The 22,494-nt window shown below is 34.8% G+C and overlaps 2 protein-coding genes across 2 annotated transcripts; both read left to right on the top strand.

The window, feature by feature from the left end:
• The first annotated feature begins 36 nt into the window (after window positions 1-36).
• On the top strand, window positions 37-8,204 carry LOC136811243 (uncharacterized). The gene is made up of 3 exons (XM_067067855.1): window positions 37-210; window positions 6,093-6,171; window positions 6,413-8,204. The coding sequence occupies exons 2-3, from the start codon at window positions 6,096-6,098 to the stop codon at window positions 7,792-7,794; spliced, it is 1,458 nt and encodes a 485-aa protein (XP_066923956.1). The 5' UTR covers window positions 37-210; window positions 6,093-6,095; the 3' UTR covers window positions 7,795-8,204.
• A 648-nt stretch (window positions 8,205-8,852) lies between these two features.
• Window positions 8,853-20,584, top strand: LOC136811241 (WD repeat-containing protein 41-like). Its single transcript, XM_067067852.1, has 16 exons — window positions 8,853-8,990; window positions 9,390-9,502; window positions 11,214-11,262; window positions 11,858-11,992; window positions 12,501-12,563; window positions 12,979-13,093; window positions 13,701-13,766; window positions 14,243-14,356; window positions 15,400-15,557; window positions 16,870-16,927; window positions 17,621-17,696; window positions 18,209-18,276; window positions 18,709-18,769; window positions 19,063-19,138; window positions 19,753-19,821; window positions 20,188-20,584. Exons 1-16 carry the CDS (start codon window positions 8,937-8,939, stop codon window positions 20,269-20,271), a joined length of 1,359 nt encoding a protein of 452 aa, XP_066923953.1. The 5' UTR covers window positions 8,853-8,936; the 3' UTR covers window positions 20,272-20,584.
• The last annotated feature ends 1,910 nt before the right edge of the window (window positions 20,585-22,494 follow it).

Raw genomic sequence — 22,494 nt, 5'->3', positions numbered from 1 at the left:
GAAAGTGCTACAAAAGATTTTTCTCCGAAATGGATTTGTATAGGACTCAGACTCCTTTGGTGTTTGGGAGTAGATCCAAGCCCCAAACGTTTCTGGAAGACTTCGGTGGCTGCTGGTAGCTGGAGATTTTCCATTTTGATTTTGTGGTTAGTTTGGAGGAAACTTTTTTTGCTAGGCACTTACTACCTGTGGTTGAGAGATTGTCCAGAGGTATGAATGGTAAATTTTAATAGTGAATAGTTCAGTCAGTCGTCAGTGTTTTCTACCACCAGTTTACCTGTCTATTCCAATAGCAATAACGCCTCTTTTGCATTGAATTTTTAGATTCCTCTCATTTAACACTTTGATTAATACTACACAACTTTATTACCATTGTGTTGGACGGTGAAAAAGAATGCGGCTATTATATTTTGATTTTTCCCGACATGTTTTGGACTCGGTCCGTTCTCAAGGGAACTTTATTACCATTGATATGAAAATATTTATTTTAATAGTTTTTAATTTCCAAATTACAAATATTTCTCCTATAATTCCTACAATTTTCTACCTAGCTTGGCATGTCATCGTCTCGTCCCAGCTCACAATTTTTAAGTAAAATTTGCGAGATTAGGCTTAATTGTCTTATGCAAATACATAACTAGAACTAGAACTAAAACTAGAACTGTAGAACTCTTTCACTTTGATATTTAAGTCTACGCCTACTTTTGTGCTTTCCACATTTTACCAGCGTCTTAGAACATCTTGCGCTAATGTTTTTAACTTTTTATTTTATTTTATCCTTTATGTTTAAAATCACGAAAATGTACGTAATGTATATGTTATAATTCAATAGAACTTCAACTTCCCCGAACAGTCTAAGCTTAAACTTTTAAGTCTTATATTAGGATTTTTAAACTAGGCTAGTCTTACCTCTTTTATCTTTCCCTTTACAATGGTGTTACAACAATACAATATTGACAAGTCGACACAACACATTGACAAGTAATCTCTGAGAGAAGTTTATATTGAAATCTGCAACAAAAACGAAAGTGGTCTCTTCTACTGATTGCTTCCTGGCAGTTAGTCACATTAGCGTCCCGCCGAAATGCGTATCAAAGATTAATGCTGCGAAAGCACTGTATTGTTTAGGGGACCCGATCCATATTAATTTGACAATGCAAAACGTCAAATTGACGTCATCCTCTGGAACCCCCCCCACCCCCACAGATAACGTCAAGCGATACTGACAGCCCTTGAAATTCTAGTAAAAGTAAGTCGGCACGCAAAATTTTGCCGACCTAAGCTTGTTTTTAGGTCGGCAATGCCGATCTGAGCTATATTTTAGGTCGGCAAAGTTGTTTAAAGGCTACAGCAATGTTTGTTTTTTTATTTGAGTGCGATATGGTTCTTATTAGAGACTTTCATTTTACAGTTACAGGATAAAAGAATAATAAAATAAGGTCGGCTTTGCTGACCTAAAAGATAACTTATGGTCGGCTGCCGAGAGAATCAATGAATATGGTCGGCAATGAACTGCCGACCATACGCACTCTTTGGTCGGCTTTTAGCTCGGCACTGCCGAATGCCGACCTGAAATTCGAGGGCTGTACTGATGTATACCAAAAGTTGTAGCCATTTTTCATCAAAGTTTTCCCGTATCGTCGCAAAGTCCGTACGTGTATGTGTTCCCGTACGTGTATGTGTTCTTTTAACTAATGACCTTTATTTAAAAAGAAATTAAAAGCTCCACTTGGCGCTAGGTCCGTGCCGTGCTTTAGGCGTACCACCTTCTTTGCCCACTTGTGCAATGTGGTTCGCTCGATCGCGCAAACAATGAAAATATGATGTAATGATATCATAGCGCGAACCAATGGGATTATGCGAGCAGCAAATTTTCATGTACTTCATACACGAATATGTTTTCGAAAGCTTATAAAGTATAGTGTGGTTGGTGGTTACAAATATCCGCAATTTTCACAAAAAGGTATACCTTTGATTTCTTATAACGTCAAACCTAACTTTTGAAAACCCCCCACCCCCTCATAACGTCAATTTGACGTTTTGCGTTGTCAAATGAATATGGACGGCTCCCCTTTGACTCGCAAGCAAAAAAATGCACCGCAAAACTTCCAAAATGATTCATGAAAAAATAACCCAACGCTTTTTAATGAAATTAACTTTTTCCAAAATAATGAGAAATTGCCTAAAATTTGAGCCATGGATGAAAAAATTTGAGCCAAGCCAACCTTGAAAACTAATTTGAAGATCATCTTCCATTAAAAAAGATCTACGGGGGAGACGGAACCCACCTAGATCTGCGCACCGCCAGATTAATAGGCTATTTCCCGGAAATTTTGCTTGACCTCAAACACTGGCCAATTTACATGTGCAGAATTACTTTTACTTTAGCGTGTAAACAAGGCCTTAAAAATCAAAGCACTGTCTCGGGAATTGAATGACAAAATTTGGTTGGTTGATACACATATCATTTTAAGTTTACAAGTTTTAATTAATTGTCTTGGGAACTTGAACTTGATTCAGGTAAACTCTCATACTTGTTGTTGCAAATACATCCTGTACTGTAGATGACTGATGTTGTTTTTTCTGAAAGCTTAATTTCCTAGAGACTAACTGCCTGGCAGTATAGACCTAACTCTTCATACAAAAATTATGGGAAACACATATTTGGACTTTGTACCCTATGTTGCACGCAAGCACTAAGCTAAAGTCCCGCAAAAGATCAGTTTTTTGCAGTTTGCAAAAAAACGCCACATCTTTCAAATTCAGTATGTGAATACAGAAGTAAAAAATACAACTTTTCTATTTTTCCTTTTTTTTGCAAAAGTTCTAGGAATGAAAATAAAGGGATAACGATCAAAAAGCTAGAATCGCTTCGCGTACTCTTCGCTTGAGAAAATAATTGACAGATTAAATTTTTCCCCCGCGCGGAAGCTCGCGGGCAATCTGCAAGCGTTCTCGGCTCAATCCTTGGACCGTGTTAAAAATGGTAGACTCAGCTGTGACAGATCATTTCAATGGAAGTTGTTGGAATGTTTACATTATCATGATATTGAAAATAAAAACATAGCTGTCAACTTCGCCTCTCAAAAATGCAAGACAGCTCCAAGTCGGAAAAATTTCCCACGGAAAATCAGGAAATTGAGGGAATTTCCCCGCAAAATCTGTTTTATCAGAATTTTTTTTTCAGGAAATTGGCGAAAATTTTGCCGTTCCGCTTTTTGAAAATCTGATTTCTTTTTCAGGAAATCAGAAAATTTTTGGAGATGCGGGAGAAAATCCTGAAAATGCGAGAGATTTGGCTGAATTTCTTTCCTGCGAGAGAAAACGTTGGCATGAGGGAATGTCCCACCCAATGTGGGAGAGTTGACACCTATGTAAAAGTAGTTGATAATAACTAATGAAATGAAAACAACTAATGAAATGAAAACAACTAAAGCTAAAAAGGGCTGCAAAAAGAAGTACCATCAACTGCTCTAATGTGGGACGATTGGTTGAAACATGGAACTGTTGATATCTGGCCTATATTTTCACCTACTTTTAAATCTCTTTGACAACAAATTTGTTTTGATAACTCCACCAAGTTTATCAATCATACTTTTGTCATAACATGTCACGATAACTTTCACTGATTGCAAGCCCTTTTTAACTTTTTTGTTTTCATTCAAAATGACCGGACGCCAATTGGAGAATTAGAGAACGCCTGCCTAACCGCCTATCACCTGATGGGATTAACAAATAACAAGTGTGTAACTTGCTGCACGATTGATGTCAAACGCTCCATCGTTTTGCCACTAATATGGTCTTCTTCGTTCCAGATATTTGCGTGTGTTCCACTACGGATTTTTTTCATATTTCAACACAGCCTACTCGGTGTGAAAGAGAAATTGTGTATTTTTTAATACGTCGTTTATTAACTCAAATCAAATGACTTTGGAAGTTTGGTGAAATGGTGGCTGAATTGCCGTCCCATGTTTTGTCAGATAGTCCCAAGTTAGAGCAGTTGACGGTAGTTAATGCAGAGCTAAAAGACCATCACAAGGATATAGTGATAGTGTATAGTAAAGTGAGAGGCTAAGGTGATAATGTAGACCTAAAAGACTTGTGATTTGAAAAAACATTGAAATATACATTAAATCTTTTAGATAATTTATAAATATGATTACTTAAAATTAAATATTATAATTCAGTATTTTAAGTATAAGCTAAAAAGAAAATAGTGAATAAATAGATTTTGCCTTGATTGCACAACCTGAGCTGAATAGAAAATAGATTTAGTGAGAGTTTGTAAGATTAGCGGATGATGGTCTCTTAGTGCCTTGCACGATAGGCGGCTGTAAAATCCCACCCTTCTTTATTTGTTTCAATCCGTGATCCTAAGGCTTACGTTTTTTCTCATCTTCAATTTACTGAAGAAAGCGGGAATTTGATGCAAGAGTTAGATTGTCAACAAAGTGCCATAAAAAATCATTGAATAAAAGAAGAACTTAAAATCTTAAATATTTTCATTTTGAAGAATTGGTGCAAAAAAGTGAAACATAGAAAAGTTTCATTTTTCATTGCATTAATTGAAATGGGGGATTTGGAAAATTTCCTCTGTTTTGTTTTTTGTGCAAACCCCTGTAACTATCAGTCAGTGGAAGTACTTCGATTTGTGAAGCATATTTACGTCACATAGAACAAAAGAAAATAGCAAAAGAACAGGAATTACCCATAGCCACCATTTTGCAACCATAGGGAATCGCAATTTTACGAAATGGGAAACAAAGAAACTTTCGTTTTCCGATTGTCTTTTTAATCTGCCATGAAGTGTTATAAGATTCAGAAAGACACATTCTCCTACAAAGAGGCTTAAAAAAAATGACCAAAAAATGTCATTTTATCTTAACAATTTTGTAAACTATGTCACAACCACATAGCGCTGACTTTTGGTTTTATGACTTGTTCTCACTCGTTTGGTTTCCGTTATAAAAAGAAAGTCGTTATTGTGAACTTTGAACATGCTTAAAATCAAGGTATTTCCACTAACTGACTATGGGCAAGCACCTCCTTGCTAAGATGTTGGCTTGAAATTGAAAATGAAATTACTGAAAATGAAAGTAAAATCAGCCCGAACTCAAAATCCGATAATCTTGATATACCAGTTTAAGTCTAAACTGCCTAAAACTTGCCTTCCTCAAAAAAAAAAAAAAAAAAAATTCACGTCACCTGCGGGGCAAATCACACGCTCCTAATTTGTTTCATAAATTGGGCGGTGGGCAGTTTGGCGGCGAACGTTCTATAATTCTCCAATCAGTGTCGGCCATTTTGAAGCAGAACAAAAATACTAAAAAAGTCATGCTAGCACTGAAATTGGCCAAAACTAAAAAAGAATTTGCATTTGACACAGTGTCTATTTTTATTCCTTGTTGGTTGCCAAGGGGTGTTATCCTTTCTCAGTTGGGAGAAACTAGTTGAAGACGTAAAAGAAATTCATTTTGTTTAGTATTCTTCGTAGCAGAAAGAGATAAACATATTAAACTTAAAATTTGACTTTTCCTCCGTCCGTGACATTCTGTACATGACAAGCACCTTCATTACCTTGGCTGAAATACAAAATTCTTAAAATTTGTCAAATTCCTTGGTTTTTAATCCTTAAAACCTTTGTCTGATCATGTTAGAAATTCAAAAAACTTGTTCAAACCAGTTCAAAACCAGTTTTCTGAGATAGAATTTTAGCCTGTTTTGGAAATTTAAAATTATGCTTATTTCATTTGTGACAGATTTTTTAATTTGGAAAAAAAGTTTTGTTGTTTTTATCCCCTTAGGGGGAGGTATTAAAACTTGCCATGAGAATTAGGGAAGATTCTTTCTGGTTTCTCTATGATACAATGAAATAGCTATCAAATTCTGTTTGTGACGCTTACTGTATGGAGGATTTCAATTTCCCCTTGTAGGACTACTAGGTATAGATAATTGTATTTCTGTCCCAAAATGTAATTTAGTACTGTACCCCTGAAATAAAGAAAATTGAATCGTGGGTAAATATAAGTAGTTTGAATGAGAAAGAGTGCTTCTTGGCAATCTAAAATTGAAAACCTGTTGTTTCATCTTAGAAGATGGTTTGTAAGGAATGTGGTGGGGAAGTCATTTTTGAAGAATTTCATATTTGTTTGGATTGTGGTGTTATACAAAGTAAGTATATTACTTCTCTCTTATATTATATTCATTGGTATTTTTTGGTTATTTTCTGGTCATCTGGCTTTAGCTTTTAACTGGTGTATAATTATGGTGATTTTGTAATTGTGTATTCAGGATCATTTCCTTTAATGACCTCTTTTTAAAACAAAACTTTCTATGTTATTTGTTATCTTGTATATATATTTTAAACGGCGGTAGTTTCAAGAAATCAACTCAGTCTTCTTTTTTATTTTAGGTACAGCATCTGAAATTGCTACTGCCGCCTTATCAGATTATTCTGAAACTCATCAACAAGACCGTTATGTGAAGCTGAACAAGAAAATTGATAGCAAAGCCTTTCGAGAATTCAAATCTAGGTTCTTATCGCTAACATACCATTTAAATTCTCCAGTATCTGTTATCAATAAAGGGGATCAGCTATTACCAGATCTTTTCAATTTATGTCGACATTCTCGTCACATTATAAAGCATGCCTACATGTTGGCTTTGCTGTTTTACACATACGAAAGCCATGGTGGATCGCCAATCTCATTGCAGACGTACCTTCAGAAAGTTCCTCCTCTTAGCCCTCATATCAATGTCACAAAAATCTTTAACAACGTGAAAACATTTTTTAAATTTCCAAATCACTGTAGAAAAGAGTTGGTTGAGATTAATGTAACACAACACATAAAACAATTATCTCAAATTATTCTAAAACCAGATGTTAGGGAAGAAATCTCTCTTGGTGATCTTGAGGATCTAGCAAATCGTTTGGCTAAACTGATTCGAAATAAATCATGGCACACAGGGGTTCATTTTTCCGTTTTGAGTGAAATTGAGCATGTAAGCGTAGCATCTGTAGTTATTGCAGCTCATTGTCAAATTTCACTACTTTCGAGGAAACGAGAACATTTTTCACGAAAAAAGCGCAGATCTTTTAGATACGAAACAATTAATTTTGAAGAACTTTGTAAAAAATCTGCATTCACTCTGCGTACATTAAACAAATGGATATCTGAAGTTCAAAATCATTTATATCACATATACAAATCAATGCCAGCTTGTCCTGGAAGTATCAAAGGACATAAATTTGTTGGTCAAGTACTGGTTCAAATTCTTGATTATCTAGATTTGGAGATTGATGACATTGATCCTGAAGATTTTGAGCGTGCAGATAAACGACTGATTTTGAAAAGAAATTTTTTGTTGGGCTGTTTGATTGATTTTCTTATGAAAGAACAAGAAGGAAAAGGAAAGCTTATAAAATCTGAAATGAAAGATCAATCGTGCCCTTTTCCCTATAAGAAATTTCATGAACATACCAAAAGCCTTGTATCATCTAGTCAAGATTTTTCAGACTGCGTCATTCATTTAAATGCTAAGAGAAATATTATTTATTTTGGTGAGGACCTTATTGCCCTACAGCACATGGAATTGATGTATGAGCTTTTCGAGAATGGTGCATCATTTGAAGAATTGAAAACAGAAAAATTGTCTAATTTAACAAGGAAATATATTGAAAGTAAGGAAAGTTCTTCAGAACTTGATTTTGACCCAGAGGAAGACGATAATTTAAATAAATACATTCGCACTAGAGAAGAAATTAAATTAGTATCATCAATGGGAAGCTGTTGAATACTTTTGTCACCATCTCCTATATCGTATTATGATTAGAAAAATGATAACGTAATTCAACTCTTGTTCAAATGGATGTTGATATCATTTTGCTCATCTGTGGAAACCACGTGCTTTCAACGGAAACTGATTTAAAATCTTTTTAACTTTGACTTGAAGGATGCGGAATTTTGTGGATGGAAAATAATCTTTTTTCAATGCGAAAAGTTGCATTTTTTAGAAATAGACCTATTCAGGCTGGACTGAGTTTTCTGACCCTAGAATTTGAAGGTGGGACAGTTTATTTTGACGTTTTATGAAAGTTCTGTTTACATTTGGATAATTTTAAAATGGAAACAGGAAGAGGTAGTTCACGATTTTCAAGCTTAAGATAGAATGAGAAAGACAAAATAGCTTCTGATTTAAAAAGAAAGAAATTCTTCTAAAAAATGCAACAAAATTTTTGGGTTGGTAGGTCTTGAGATTAGATGACAGCAAACCAATATTTTTTTAAAATCCAGCCTCAACAATAGTTCTTTTGAAATTTGATTCTTGAAATGCAGGAAGCCATAATGATTAAATTTTGGTCTTGGAATAATTAATCAACTGGCAGTTTATTTGGATATATAAAAACACATTGTAATTATGATTAACAATGTTATTTAAATATACTTATAATTGTTATATTCAAAACCTACATGTAGATGATGTATATACATAAAGACATTTTATACGTTCTTTTATTTCTTTTCTGTATAATTTTAAATATTTTGTTATGAATGGTAGACCCTTTCTGATTCATTTATGTCTTCAATTCTGTCTTCGAACAATTCTGACTTGTCCATTAATTAAAGATTGCCTTTTGATGTTGAACCTCTCAACCTTTAGCTCTAAACAACTATAATGGAGTAAAAGCTAACATCAGGCTCTGTAAGAGCCAAGCAAAGTATCTTTCTTTATCAGCTTCAAACAATAAGCTCACAGCAGACAGAGCTTGTTCATTAGGTGCCAATGATTTGAAAGTACTTTTTACCTAGTATAATCTATGCTCACTTTATACAAAATATATATTTTTGTTTTTAGAGAAAAAATAAAAGAAATGTAGCTGAAAATTGATATAACAAGCAATAGCATTTTTTGGGAATGTTTTGGAAACCATCACCATGCTTAGAAGACTCTTGTTTGGTAACCCTTATGAGACAAGAACAGAAATAGAGGTCAAAATTACTTCAATTTATCTCTTCTACCTTATTCCAAGACACTGCTTAAATCTATAGAAGCGGAAGACAGTTTCTCCATACCGACCATTTTTCATTTTTCATCTTCACTATACCGGTCTGTAATACGGGTCCTCATTCCAAGACAGAGTTTTTAATCAAAACTTTGAAAATTTGCTCAAATTTATAGAAGCTGAATACAGTTTCTCCATACCGACCAACCAACCAAAAATCTTTCATCAGAATTTTTTTTAATTGGCAATGTAAGTGATAATAGTACACAAAAGCAGTGTAGATGCATTGAGAGTGCTAGATCTACTTTTTCTTGAATATTCAGTGATGATGTAGCACGGTTTGACCTGAAATTGCTTATAACATTGTTTCATTTTTCATTTATAGGGAGTTGTTCAAGAGATAGATGATAATGAAAGCGGCCACAACTTTGATGAAGTTCAAATTCTTTCTGGACACAATGATATTGTCGACTTGATCATTAATATTGATGACCAGAGGTAATTAAAGTTGTTATTCGAGTACCGTAAGTTGGTCTAATCTCGACATCCGTCTTCTAATTTCGACACCCTTCTTTAGAGATAGGAATAATATGAAAGTTGGAATCGGTGATTGAAAAAGAATTTTTCCACTCTTACCACTAAGCAAAGAAAATTAGTTTCGACCTTTCTATTATTTTCAGCTCTAGAAAAGGGTGTCGAATTTAGATGAGGGATGTCGACATTAGACCAAGTTATGGTATAACCTTGTATAACCACTGACCTTTCATTTCGAGTATAACCACTGACCTTTATATATACCCTGGACCAAGTTTCTCAATCCCGGCCAAGCAAAATCTTTGATGGGAGTTTTTTGAAATGTGCTACCCTAATGGCGGCACTACTCAATAGCAGTGTAGATGCATCAAGAGTGCTACATCTACTTTCCCTCGAAAATTTTTGATGATGTAGCGCCGTTAATTTTTAACATTGAAATGGCTGCTTTACGGGTACTAATTAAAAAAAAACGTTGATCAAAGATAGCGGATATAGCTTGGTCCAGGCATATCTAAAGGTCAGTAGGGAGAACCAATCCTAATCAATCAATCAATATACTTGTATTCAGACAGGCAATCTTTGGGCCAACTAAAATTTGGGCCGACTAAAATTTGGGCCAAATTTATAAAAGTTTATAATTAAGCTTTCTTTAACCCACTTTTCATATCGGTATTACTTTAACAAAAAATTTACAAATTAATCTCATGGTTGATTGAAATTCGATTGACGTTTTTGCTTACGTTAATTTGTAACTTCCTGCGAACTTGTAATTTCCCTCCTAGCTTTTGTAATTTCCCTCCTAGCTTTTGTAATTTCCCGCAAAAGTAAAATTTCCATCGTTTGGAAATTCATCACCTTTTTCGAATTTCTTTTACTAACTTAGAAGTAAATGGAATACTATCCAATTAAAACTCGATTCACGTTTCTATGACTTTTTTGAGACCTCTTTTTAAAGTTTCAGATTGATTTCCAGTGTTAAATTGACGTTTTTGAGGATTGTTAGAATTTCAATCCGAACTATGAGATTAACCAGGAATCCCATGCTTGTTTTCGTGAAATTCTGGATAAATTACCCTCGGTCAAATTTCGAAATGTTTTAAATTTCCCTTGTTGCACTCGGGAAATTTCAAAAAATTTCAAAATTGACCTCGGGAAATTTATCCTGAATTTCCCTCATAACCATGAGATTACTAGTACATAAAATTAAGGCCAACTAAAATTAAAGTTAAATTACAATAAGCTTTTTGAAAGGTTGGATTCTTCATATCCTTTGGAATTTATTAGCCTTAACTTGTTTTTATCATGCTCTTATTTTAAGTGTACAATTGTGATTTATTTTAGGCTTTATAGCAAAACCCACTTTACTGTATTTACCTTTATTTTCTTAAGCTGAAGTCATCAAAAGATTAAGGATCTTTTTTGCATCCATCCAGTATTCATGATATGCACCGCTGGAGAGTCTTCTGTGAACTTTTAAAATTTTCCAACCAATACGTCACTTAAACAATAGAAAAAGTGACGTATTGGGTGGAACAAAAAAAAAACAGAAAAGTTGCATAATTTCGTGAAGTCGTTAATGTGGTGCATATCATGAATTCATTTAGAATATTAATTTTTGATTATGATGCTATTACACTTCGCATATGCAATTAATTTCCCACGTTGATTTTTTTAGAATCTTAACCACTGGGCAAGACAAGAAAGGAATAGTCTGGGATTGCAAGGTGTGAATATTTTTTAAAGTGAACTTTCTATTTAGTTGTCACCTCTCCTCGAATTGTGATGAACAAAACTTGTCTGTTGCACCAAAAGTAGATTGTATTATTTATTTAGGATACAATCTATTTTATAAGCACCAATAAACATTTTTTGAGACCTGATTGTCTTTACGATTTGGGTATTTTTGAGCCTCGAATTGTTTTCATCATGCTCTTAATGAAATTGAGGTATCTGATGCATGAAATTTAGCACCATGATTTTACTTCTCTTTCCCACAATTTACTAAAAATTCTCTCTTTTTTTTTTTTTGCATTCTCGAACTTGATCCTTACTTTAAAAATGCTCCTTCTGCGTAGAAGATAGATTTAAAGATAATCTTTTTGAAGATATATGGAGGCACACCTCTTGCAAAGCGTTGACACAGCAGAATTAATGCGATGCGGAGTGATGAAATTTATTCTTTCTTTTGTTAAATAAAATGCTGTGTAAGCAAATGGTAGGAGATACCTTAAATGATGTCCTTTAACTTCCCACTGTACGTCTACAGGATTAGAAAATGCATCAAGACTATTTCAACATGATAGTCTTAATTTTTTCTAGACTGGAAAGATGGTCTGTGAGCTTGTTGGTCACAAGAGAGCCATCACAGCTGCAATTATTATCCGAAAATACTTGGATTCCATCGAAGATTTCTCTGATGTTATCGTAACTGCTTCCTCAGATGAAGCCATTAAGGTGGGTTCACAAAATACCCTGGTGTTAACGGTGTGAAGAGGGAGGTGATCCTATGGGAAGATGGGGGGAATCAACTTTTGCCCTGGAGGGGGAAGTGAGTATTTTCACCTTGATGGGGGGACTAATGCAAATGGGGGATTTCAGGAAATTTTATGGGAAGTGGGGGTAGAAAGTGTAAAGATTAGGTAAAATATTTCAAATAGATGATTATGTGTCTATATTTCTAGCATTTGTGTGTTCATTGCAGGAAATTGTCATTTTTCTTAAGTTATTATACAAAATATAGCGAATCAGTTGGTCACAAAAATAATCTTCCAATGGGAGAGAAGGTTTTAGGGTTTTAGGCCCCAGATGGGGGTACATGAAAACCTGGAGAACACAATGGACCTAGAAGGTATGCAGGTATCATTTTTCGTTAGGTAACGGCGCTGAGCCTCTCTCAAACAAATCTCAAAATCTACTTTCAAACCAATCACATGAAATACACTTCCATTCTTGTTTTTCATAGATTTGGGATGTGTTGACAGGACGGTGCAAACGAACCATCACAGAACACAAAGGTACAGTCAAGGTAATTCAAATTGACATTTACTTTGATATCTTTAAAAAGGGCAAATTTACCGTTTTAAAATGAAAGAGTACATAAATTTTTTTTGCATAACCAAACTTTGATGGGTCAATATGGTATTTAAGTTGACTTTTTCATATAGTCTGTAAAAGTGACACCAAATCGAAGCTGTTCGTATTACTAATTATTCTTGTTGAACTTAAGTCCAAACTGTACTCAGAATAGAACAGTAGAACCTTTTTTAATTCGAACCTCTATAACTCGATTATCACCTTAACTCGAACAATCTTTCTCGTCCCTTTAGTTAACAGTGCGCTAAGCCTTACTCCCAAACTCAAAATTTCCTTCCAAATTTCAAACAAATTTGTGTTCCCCGTGCGAGTTCGAGTTATGGAGACTCTACTGCATTTCTTTTCAGTGTTTTTCTATTGGTCGAAGTGAGCCATGCGTTGTGATCACAGCTGGACAAGACATTTGTCTGTGGGATGCTTCTTTCAATTTGCTGGCCATATTTCAAAGGAATTCATTAGATTGTAAGAGTTCTTGTCAATACACCGTTTAGTAGTGTCGACTGCGCACGCGTCCAAACAATTTTCCATTGTATTGATTTTAGCGCTCTTTCCCGTAAAAAAAACGGTAGGTAAAATTCCGGTTCTCGTAAGGAAACCTAGCAGAGAAATGGTAGGTCTTTTAATCATAATTCTTTTCCTCTTGATGAATTTTTATGAAATTTTCAGGAGAGATCCATAAAATTATCATTGATATCATGTTCAAACATCTAAATCATTCTCTTTAAAGGAAAGAAAAAAATTGACAATGTTTACATTCCTTTAACCTTCCACAGTACTAAAGTGCGCATTTTTACCTACCGTTTTTACGGTTGAACACCGTGGAGATAGCGAGACTACTAAACGGTGCATTAAAGAATCCGAAATCTTTGTCTGTCAGGAAAGAAAGAAAGAAAGTGTTTTCTGAATAGAAGAGTGCATTCAATGAGAGGAGAATTCTTCGATGAATAATTTGCCTGAAATTCCATGTACACAAGGATACCTGGTATTTGAACAAACTAAATTCTATACCTTTGGTTTGTATTTGTATTCGCTGTATTGATTTGTATTTGTACGAACTTCTTTTTCTCAGACATCCATAGTGCAATTTTCGTAAAGACGGATCGCATTGTCGTTGCAACAGATCAACCGACATTAGGTATAACAAATATTTTTCAAAATAAGTTCTCTCTTGGTGATAAACTGTTCTTGTTATGACTACAATCAAGGACATGCTTCAACAGTGGTTTTTCAAGTTGACTAAGTTACGTACCTTCCGCCATTTTGGAAGCAAACATTCGATTTGTGGAGGGAGTTGCTTCTACAAATTCGAACGCTTGCTTCCAAAATGGCTATGTAACATTTTCTGAACCCAAAAAACCATTTTGATAAGAACCTTTTTTATTTCGATTCTTTTTTTTTTGATGGTATTATGTGCCCACTTTCTCAAAATGTGAAAGCTTCGAATGAATCAAATGAAAGGGTACTGGTGACAAGTGATCTACAAAATCTCGAATTTCATACAGTAGGTACATAAGTTTTGTTGTAAGTAGGTAAGTGTAAGTTTTTCATCGTGTCTATCGTGTCCGTTATAGGTATATATTATATCTTAATTTATCTTTTACCGCCATTCAGTTGTGTACAACGTACCCACATTGAACGACGATGATGACGTATCACAACAAATCACAGAATGCAAGAAACTTTTACCACACCGTGAATCCGTCACTGCTCTGACACTAGTCTCAGGTTTATATTGAATTTGTTTTTGTATAAAACATAGTTCTACATTTCCTGCTGGCACACAACGTTGTTTCAACGTTCATCTAACGTTATATAGACGTTGTGAACGTTAAATAAACGTTGAAATAACGTTGTGTGCCAGCTGGGTTCTTATTGCTTTAAGGAGATGGACCTATGATATGATATTTTCACTAATTTTAGGCTGATTGACGAAAATTTATTCCTGCAAAATGTAAAAATTTTGTCAGTTAGCTCATTCGCCCTTCGGAAGAAGAAGGAAAACAAAACACGCTCATAATTTGAATAAATTCTTGAAATTTGAAGAAATTACGATTAGCTTGTTACAGATCTCGACAACTAATATCCTGCTACAAGAGAACAACAATCTTTGTTAAACTTCAGTTGGATCCAGTAGCTTCTGAATTCATAGAAAGTGTGGACTACTACACCCTATTAACCCTTAGTACCTTAAGGGAAGAAATTTTCGGGAGAAGAAATTTTCGCGGAATTTAATTTCGCAAATTTGGGCGTAATTCGCGAAATTAAATTCCGCGAAACACACCAAAATGACTAAATCGCGAGATTAAATTCCGCGAAATCCGACTTTTTGGAGGAAGAAGGCGGCGATCAAGTTTAATCATGACTTATCATAGAAACATTCGAATATTTGATTTTATTATTTTGTTGTTAAAGTTTGTTAATGTGACTAAAATATGTCTTGAAATCGATGAAAAATATGAAAAACATTTTTTCTGTAAAAAAAATTATTTTGAAATTTCTCAAGCGCGAAATTAAATTCCGTGAAACTTTAGAAACTGGCTCATTCGCGAAATTAAATTCCGCGAAGTATGCTATTTTGAAACTCTGATTCGCGAAATTAAATTCCGCGAAAATTTCTTGCCTTAAGGCATCATGTTCTGCTTTTGAGGGGACTGCTAATGAATTTACAAGGAGAATCTTCTTAACATTCTCACGAACTAAGGGTTTTTTAATTGAAACAGTACTGCTTAATTTTTAGTCATAATTTCCTAACTTGATTTCTCTTGTAGATGCCATTTTTACGTCAGCCTCAATGGACGGCGGTATAATTATTTGGACAACGCACAGGCTAGTGGCAACACGCAAGTTCAACCATTACGATAATTTTATGAATATTACCGATCATACATACCCTTATTCTGTTCAACATTTAATGGTCGCTGAATCGGTTAGAATACTGTCGCTTTGTATTCATGATTTGCATCACTGCAATGTCTTTGACATCACACCATAGACCCAACGGCTGATTGGTTATAAGTGACGTAAAATCAGTCGATATGTCACTTGCAACCAATCAGCTGTTGTGTTCGTGATGTAATGTTAGAAGACATTGCAATGGTGCATACCATGACTTTGGCTATTGCAGGAGTAGTATCAACCCTCTTTGTTGAAAAGGTCTACCGTCCAGGGTGATGTGGAAAATAAAAAAATCCAGGGATGTCTGGTTTCAATGGTTTTTCGAGTGTAAAAATTCAGGGTGGTCGCCAAAACTAGGTCGAAAATCCAGGATGTTCTGGAAGATTGAAAAAAAAACAGGGGCCACCTTTTCCAAAAAAGACCTCAACAAAGGCGATAAAAAATTTTTCTGGAATAGCCCATTCATTATTGGTATTATCATTGCTTCAAGAGTGTTTGAAGATTTTCATCTATTTGAGAAATTTTCAATCCTATGATTCACATAAAGGACACATTCCTATAACCTTTTTTGGACCTACCTCCGGGTACCCCGGTGGAGGTCCTTTAAATTAACACATGTCCGTCCGTTCGTCCGTTCGTTCGTCTGATGCCAGCTCTTCTCAGGATTTGCTCATTAGCTTTTTGTGATTTTTTGCACAATGATGCAAAATGACATTACCTGAAATGTGACGGAGTCCGATTTTCGAAAAACATTTTTTCCGGCCGAAAATGCCGGAAATATGCCGGAAAAACCGGTTTTTTTTATATTTTCTCGAATTTTCATCCTTATTTTTCTCTGATTTTTTGCAGAATGATGCGTATTCGCAATGCTCAAAACATGACCGAGTTCGATTTTTGAGAAAATGTTTTTCCGGCCAAAAAAGCTGGAAATTTCCGTTTTTGCAGATTTTCATTGGATTTTTTTGTTTCATGTATTTTCAAACAAAAACATCATTTATAAGAATGTCCACGATTAAGCATGGTTCAATTTTCAATGAAACTGATTTTGGTACAGGAACTTTCTAAAAATCGCCAGAACAGCAGAGAATCGCCGGATTCCATGAATTTCTCGAGTTGTTCTCGTATTATTCTGCATTTTCATACTAGTGTTCTCATTTTTCAATTGTTTTATTACATCAATCCTCAGGTAGGTCCATTCAGCATGTAGCTTGTTTTCTCTTATCAAGGTCAAATCTTCTTTTGGCATTAGTTAGCCCGGAAAACTGAGGCATCACATATCGAAAGTATCCTTTTTTACAATTTTTTTTTACACTAAAACTGATTATTTCTCTTTGATCATTTAGCATTATGTACTAGCAGCAATTGGGTGTGGCTTTGCTATTTTCGATGCACGATTTGATGGTAAGTTTACACATATTTTATCAACAGTTGAAAAAGTTTTCGTTTTCATTTTTTGTATGTATGAAATCTCTTACTTCAAAATATGTATCTCTGTCAGCCTTCAAACTATTTGATTTGCGACAGTAGCCAGAAGCGATCTGGAGGCTCCTCTTTCGATAGCTATCTCCCAAAAGTAGAGGAGACGCCACACTTTTTCCCAGGATTTTTCCACTTACCCTTGTTCTCTCTCTTTAATTGTTTAGCATTAAGCAGAGAGTACCATATAGGCCACATAGTGTTCTCCCCCCCGAATGAGAAATATATTTTCAGGCTTCAAAGCAGTAAATTATAGCATATTTTATGCATTTTTTAGGAAAACGGTGTAAAAACATGCCTTTTCAGAGCAATAACAATTTTTTATCCAAAAATGTCAAAAAACGTTTTAGTAAAAAAACTCATGAAAATGGAGACTGTGAGGCCTCAAAAGATTTTTCGAAAAGGGGGGAGGGGCAAAGAAGGTTTTCAAAATCTAGGGGGATTTAAAAGGCCCTCTAACCAGAATTTTTCAAAATACTGAAGGGGGGGGGGCAACCAACCCACTAGCACACTATGGCTATGTGCCATCAAGCCTTCGGGTAGACAGCTTTCGAAAGAGGAGCTATCTCTTTTTTACACCACGGATCGTTTGGATTTTCAATAATTTATCTTTCTTAGACAGCAAGAAATGCATAGCACGTGTCACAAACGCCCATCATTCTCAAGTCACCGCCTTGGCCTTGCTAAATAAAGGGTAATGCATTTTTTTAGCCTGTATCGCCCGCCTAAAAGTGGAAATCTGCTTTAAATTTTAATCGGAGGAGAGTTTGAGTCAAGCTATACATTGTCATTCATACTTTAGGGAAAAGACTGTTGTGAATCAAGCTTTCGAAATATTTTGCAAGACGAAGATATCGCGATTCATCAGTTTTTCTCGGTCTTGTCCAATATTATCATACAGATTTTTGTTAAATTCATTTTAAAGAAGAATTCAAGACACAAGAATATTTATGGTGAATCAACTTTTCAAAAGTTTTCGCGGAATTAACTTTCGCGAATTAGACCTGGATTCGTGAAAATTGTAAAAGTTTCTCTCCGCGAAAGTTTCTTCCCTTAAAGTGATTAGTTTGGTGTTACTTAATAAGGAAACACCTGGAAATAATTTCTTTCTTAAAAAAATTTACGAAGGGATTCCTTAGTGTTTACAAAGCTTTTGATCCAAAGGAAAAAGCACGTTTTGTTTTATGACATCTTTCTTCTCCATAGAAAGTACTTGGCCACTGCATCTTTGGATGGAACTGTCCGTTTGTGGTCAGGTGTTCCCCTGGATAAAGGTATGCCAATCAATCTCTATCATCTCTTCATTTAGTAGGTAGTGTGTGTTCATTCATCTGCTGGATGTCGATGGACTTTGAATAAAAACCAACGCTATAAGTCTGTGACCGTAGAAGGAGGCGACCCGAAGGCTCCTCTTTCAATAGCTATCTGCCTCTGGATTGCTCCACTTACCTTGATTCTTCTCTTAATTACTTAAGATATCAAAAAATTTTTACCTGATGCATCAATGTGTAATGTTCATTGATGAAAGAGAAGAATCGAGGCTAAGTGGAACAATCCATAGGATAAAGTTGCGCCATCCCGTATTTTCGGCTAGATGGCTGTAAACAGGAGAGCCTTTGGGTACTGTAGTGATCTCAAGACTTAATGACTGTTTTTACTGTAAGAGGAATATTTCATGTTCAATATTTTTTTATTTTGACATTTAGATGTGGCACAGAAAGAACAACCTATGCTGAAAAGTCTTCTTTCAAGATTGTTCGAGAGGAAGTTAGTTTAAATTATATTTTCCTTTTTACCCTCGCACAATCTATGTCTTGCATGTTTCAGTTGAATAAACTATAAGTCTAACTAAAGCTTGATGAATCACCAATTTTTACTTCAATACCTAGAGTGCCTGTAATCGGGTGATTTCTGAAGATAGTTAAGCACAGTAGTAAATTATTTTGGTTAAAACTGGCCAATAAACTGATGCGACGAAAAAGTTTCTTGTTTCTTTTTTTGTACGTCCCATGATACTGTGTATTAGTTCAGATAAAAATAAAATGTTTTTTATGTTTCAGCTTAAGTGAAGTCAAGAGATTTCCACTACCATTGCATTTAGTTGGTCAATGTTACGCTCATTCAAATTCTGTGAAGGTATGCTGTTTGGTGATCTTCCAAAGATTTTTTCACGACTTTCTACATTTTCTTGAATAACCTGGAGGACTTTGGACTATAATCAAATTGAATGAACCAGTACAGCTAAAGAGATCCAGGTCTAATTCTATGGATTGGAACTGTTAAAATTGGGCAATATCATTATGTCGGTGTTCCTTGATGGACAAAAGATCCGACGAAAGTAAACGGTGTTTTTGGGTGAACTTATCCACATTTATATACACATTCTCAATGGTAGAGGAAAAAAAAAGTTCAATCTCAAAATAAGTGTTTGAGTCTTTTTTTGCTTGCCTTACCTTTACTTTTCCTTACAAGTTTTGAGATTGTCCCTTTTCTTGTAGTGTTGAAGGATTCTAGATCTACATGAAGAAAAGGCAATCTCAAAAACTAAACGTTAGTAAAGTAAAAAGTTGTTTTGCGATTAGACTTTCTACCTTGATGGCAGTGATATCTGCTCCGCCAGGGTGGTGCAGTATTGTTGAGTCCCAATAACGGACGAAATGCATGCAGTTACTTTGCCGCCCAACCTTCTGATAGATATTCTTTTTAAATTTCTTCACATCATTAATATTGAATAAAATTCAATTTTTCAGGGAATCACAGAATGTGGCAATGAAGGATTTGTTTCTTTTGATAACGATGGACTTGTCATTCTGTGGAAGGTGAGAATTTTTGCACTTAACAAAGATTTTAACTGTTATCAATCACACATGTCACATGGACCTGCTTGAAGCACCACGGTTTCATAGGGTTTAATATAGCAACTTCTTTTGTCCCCGTCCCCTCGCTCACAACACTCTTTTCATATATCGTCAACGTTGGGGGAAGCTGCAATCTTTTCTGGAAATAAAGTTGATGTTTTATCCCAATGTCTCCTTGAGTGTTCTCAACCTTTTTCAATGCTTTGAGAATGCAAAAGCAATAATTGTTGTATTATCATATAACGATGTTATTAATTTATTACACGTAGACTTATAAACGATTCCAATCTACTACTACTATTCAAGGATGTTTCTTCTTTCTTACAGGACTCTTTAAAGAAAAGGCTTGGTGACGATAAAGCTATCAGAATGGTGCTCGAAAAACTGGGCTGGAACAAAACTAATTCATAGTTAAATGTTGTTTTGAACGTCGAGTCTTCATTTTTGGAGAAATATTGTTGGTCCATATTTTGTACAATTATTAATCGAATGCGATATTTTTGTTTGAAATAATTGCTTCAGCTTTTTCAGCGTCCAAAATGATTTTTAATTAGTATATTATGTAATCGTCAGCCGTGCAAAATTACTCGAATCTGATTGGTTTAGAGGAGTGCGATTAATCGTTAATTGCACTATTACCACTTTTTGCACTCTTCGGCGGGGGGACACTTTTGTCCCCTTATTCTTTTCTCTCCCAAATCCTGTGTCAGAGACTTTTTTACTATATAATAAAAAACAAAGACATTTTTTTTCTTCAATATAAAAACGAAAAGAAAAATTACACTGCAATGTTTTCTTTTTAAACAAAAACTATGATTTACTAATGATTATTTACTGACGATTACCAAACCATATATTGTTGTTTATAGATTTTCTTTCTCACAAAACTAATTTCGAATGCAATTAAAACGTTCGATGAAAAAAGAATATAAGAAAAAACATTAAAATCAATTTTGTAAAATTGGCGCTGCATTGAAGAGTGTGATTAACGATTAATTGCTCTCTAAAGGATGCAATTAACGATTAATTGCTCTCTTTGAAGGCGCGCCAAATAAGAAAAAATAGCTCATCGTGCGATTATAAATCTAATTGTTCTATGAGCTCAGTTTATGTTAAGTTTTAAGCTACACTTTTTTATCTGCGATCAAACTCTACCTACTTGCATAGGGTCTCTTTGCCTTGCCACACATTGGGTTGCAGAGTGAAAAAGAGAAACGAACAGCAATGAAGCATAGATGGAAAGTAAAATGGTCCCATTCGAGGTGGGAATGGCAAAATTTTCGCCCACCTTAGTAGGGACCGCGAAAGACGGGGGTAAAATGGCTGGAATCGACCAAAATGTTGTTTTTAGGTTTTAGACCACCTATAACCATGGGATAAGTTTTAGAAGCATTCTTATCATTAAATAAATGTCCTGTAAAAGTTTGGTGGCCATAACTTTATTTTTTATGAAAATATGAGCAATTTTGTAAAATTTTGAATGGCAGACGACCTACCAACAGAAAATTGGATTTAGACAGGTGAGCGCGTCCTCAAACCCCCATGATGTTATACATTTTTGGAACTGGAAGAGATCAGCGATGATTGTTTTTTTTGTCTCATTGACCCAATCAAATCCTACAAAAAATTATTCAGTTTTTTCTGGGGAACAAGCCACTTTGAGGGCTTTAGCTGTCCTCCCCTGCATTAAGACAAAGATAATATGAAATTTCAACTTTTTTACATATTGTTTGTTAATAAAAATTAACATTTTCAACCGCGCTCTGCTGTCTTTTTTGGCTCAAAGTTTATTGGTATTCGAGAAATTCTACAGAATTGTCGAGCGCGTGTTTGTTTACAATTCGAAAGTTCAAAGTCCACGGAGAGTGACAATCTGCCAGCTCTCCGGCATACAGGATATTTTCGATTCATTCGTACGGCAAACGAAAAATTTGAAAAAAAAAATTGATAAAAAATTAAAACTTTGTCTTGAAAACCTTCGTGCCAAGTTTCAATGCTATAGCATTAGAAGTAAAGTTATTGCAAAAAATGTATTTTTCGACATAACCCCCGGATTTTCACTTTTACACCTATTTAACCATGATTTTTCCAAAAATCCTCGAAAATCGTTCCAAAGAAAGGGTCATTTTCAGGAGATAGAAAATTTCATATCTCGAGAACGGCTTGGCCGATTTTGATGAATGACCCCTCATTTTTTTTCTTTTTTGATGCTCTTTCCAATGAGCATGGTTTCAATGCGCTAAAAACAATTTGAAAAAACCATTGCGGTCCCTAACCTTAGTTTGTCACGAAGCAAATATTTTACTTTTAGCACATTCTGAACACCCTAAAACGTTTAATAAGATAAAAACATAAGCTTTTAAGGTTTATAAAAATTAGTCTGCAAAAAAAGGGAGGAGGCCACGCACCTCTATGCATATACCCGTGGTTCTTGTACATAAATTTTGATAACTTTTATCACGTTTTTTATCAAAAGAATTCTAGTTCATTTTTTAAATCAATTTTTACACCTTTTGCTTTTCTTAGCTTACTTTGGAGGGTCCTTTCAATTGGTCTCAGGAAGATATGAAAATTCTAAGTACATACCGTACTTCGAATAAAAAAGTATAAATTCATATTTTGTATATTTACATG

The sequence above is a fragment of the Clytia hemisphaerica genome, unplaced genomic scaffold (genome assembly GCF_902728285.1).
Source record: "Clytia hemisphaerica strain Z4C2 unplaced genomic scaffold, Clytia hemisphaerica genome assembly, whole genome shotgun sequence".
Classification (NCBI taxonomy): Eukaryota; Metazoa; Cnidaria; class Hydrozoa; order Leptothecata; family Clytiidae; genus Clytia; species Clytia hemisphaerica.
The sequence above is the reverse complement of the archived record's forward strand: the minus strand, read 5'-3'. Positions and strand labels throughout refer to the sequence as shown.

Bases quoted from the DNA above. Each gene is read 5' to 3' on its own strand.
- LOC136811241 (XM_067067852.1), top strand. From the start codon at position 8,937: ATGCTTAGAAGACTCTTGTTTGGTAACCCTTATGAGACAAGAACAGAA. The intron at 18,277-18,708 runs GTATGCCAATCA...TTTGACATTTAG, and splicing joins AGGTGTTCCCCTGGATAAAG to ATGTGGCACAGAAAGAACAA. The intron at 18,770-19,062 runs GTTAGTTTAAAT...TTTATGTTTCAG, and splicing joins TCAAGATTGTTCGAGAGGAA to CTTAAGTGAAGTCAAGAGAT.
- LOC136811243 (XM_067067855.1), top strand. From the start codon at position 6,096: ATGGTTTGTAAGGAATGTGGTGGGGAAGTCATTTTTGAAGAATTTCAT. The intron at 6,172-6,412 runs GTAAGTATATTA...TTTTTATTTTAG, and splicing joins GGATTGTGGTGTTATACAAA to GTACAGCATCTGAAATTGCT.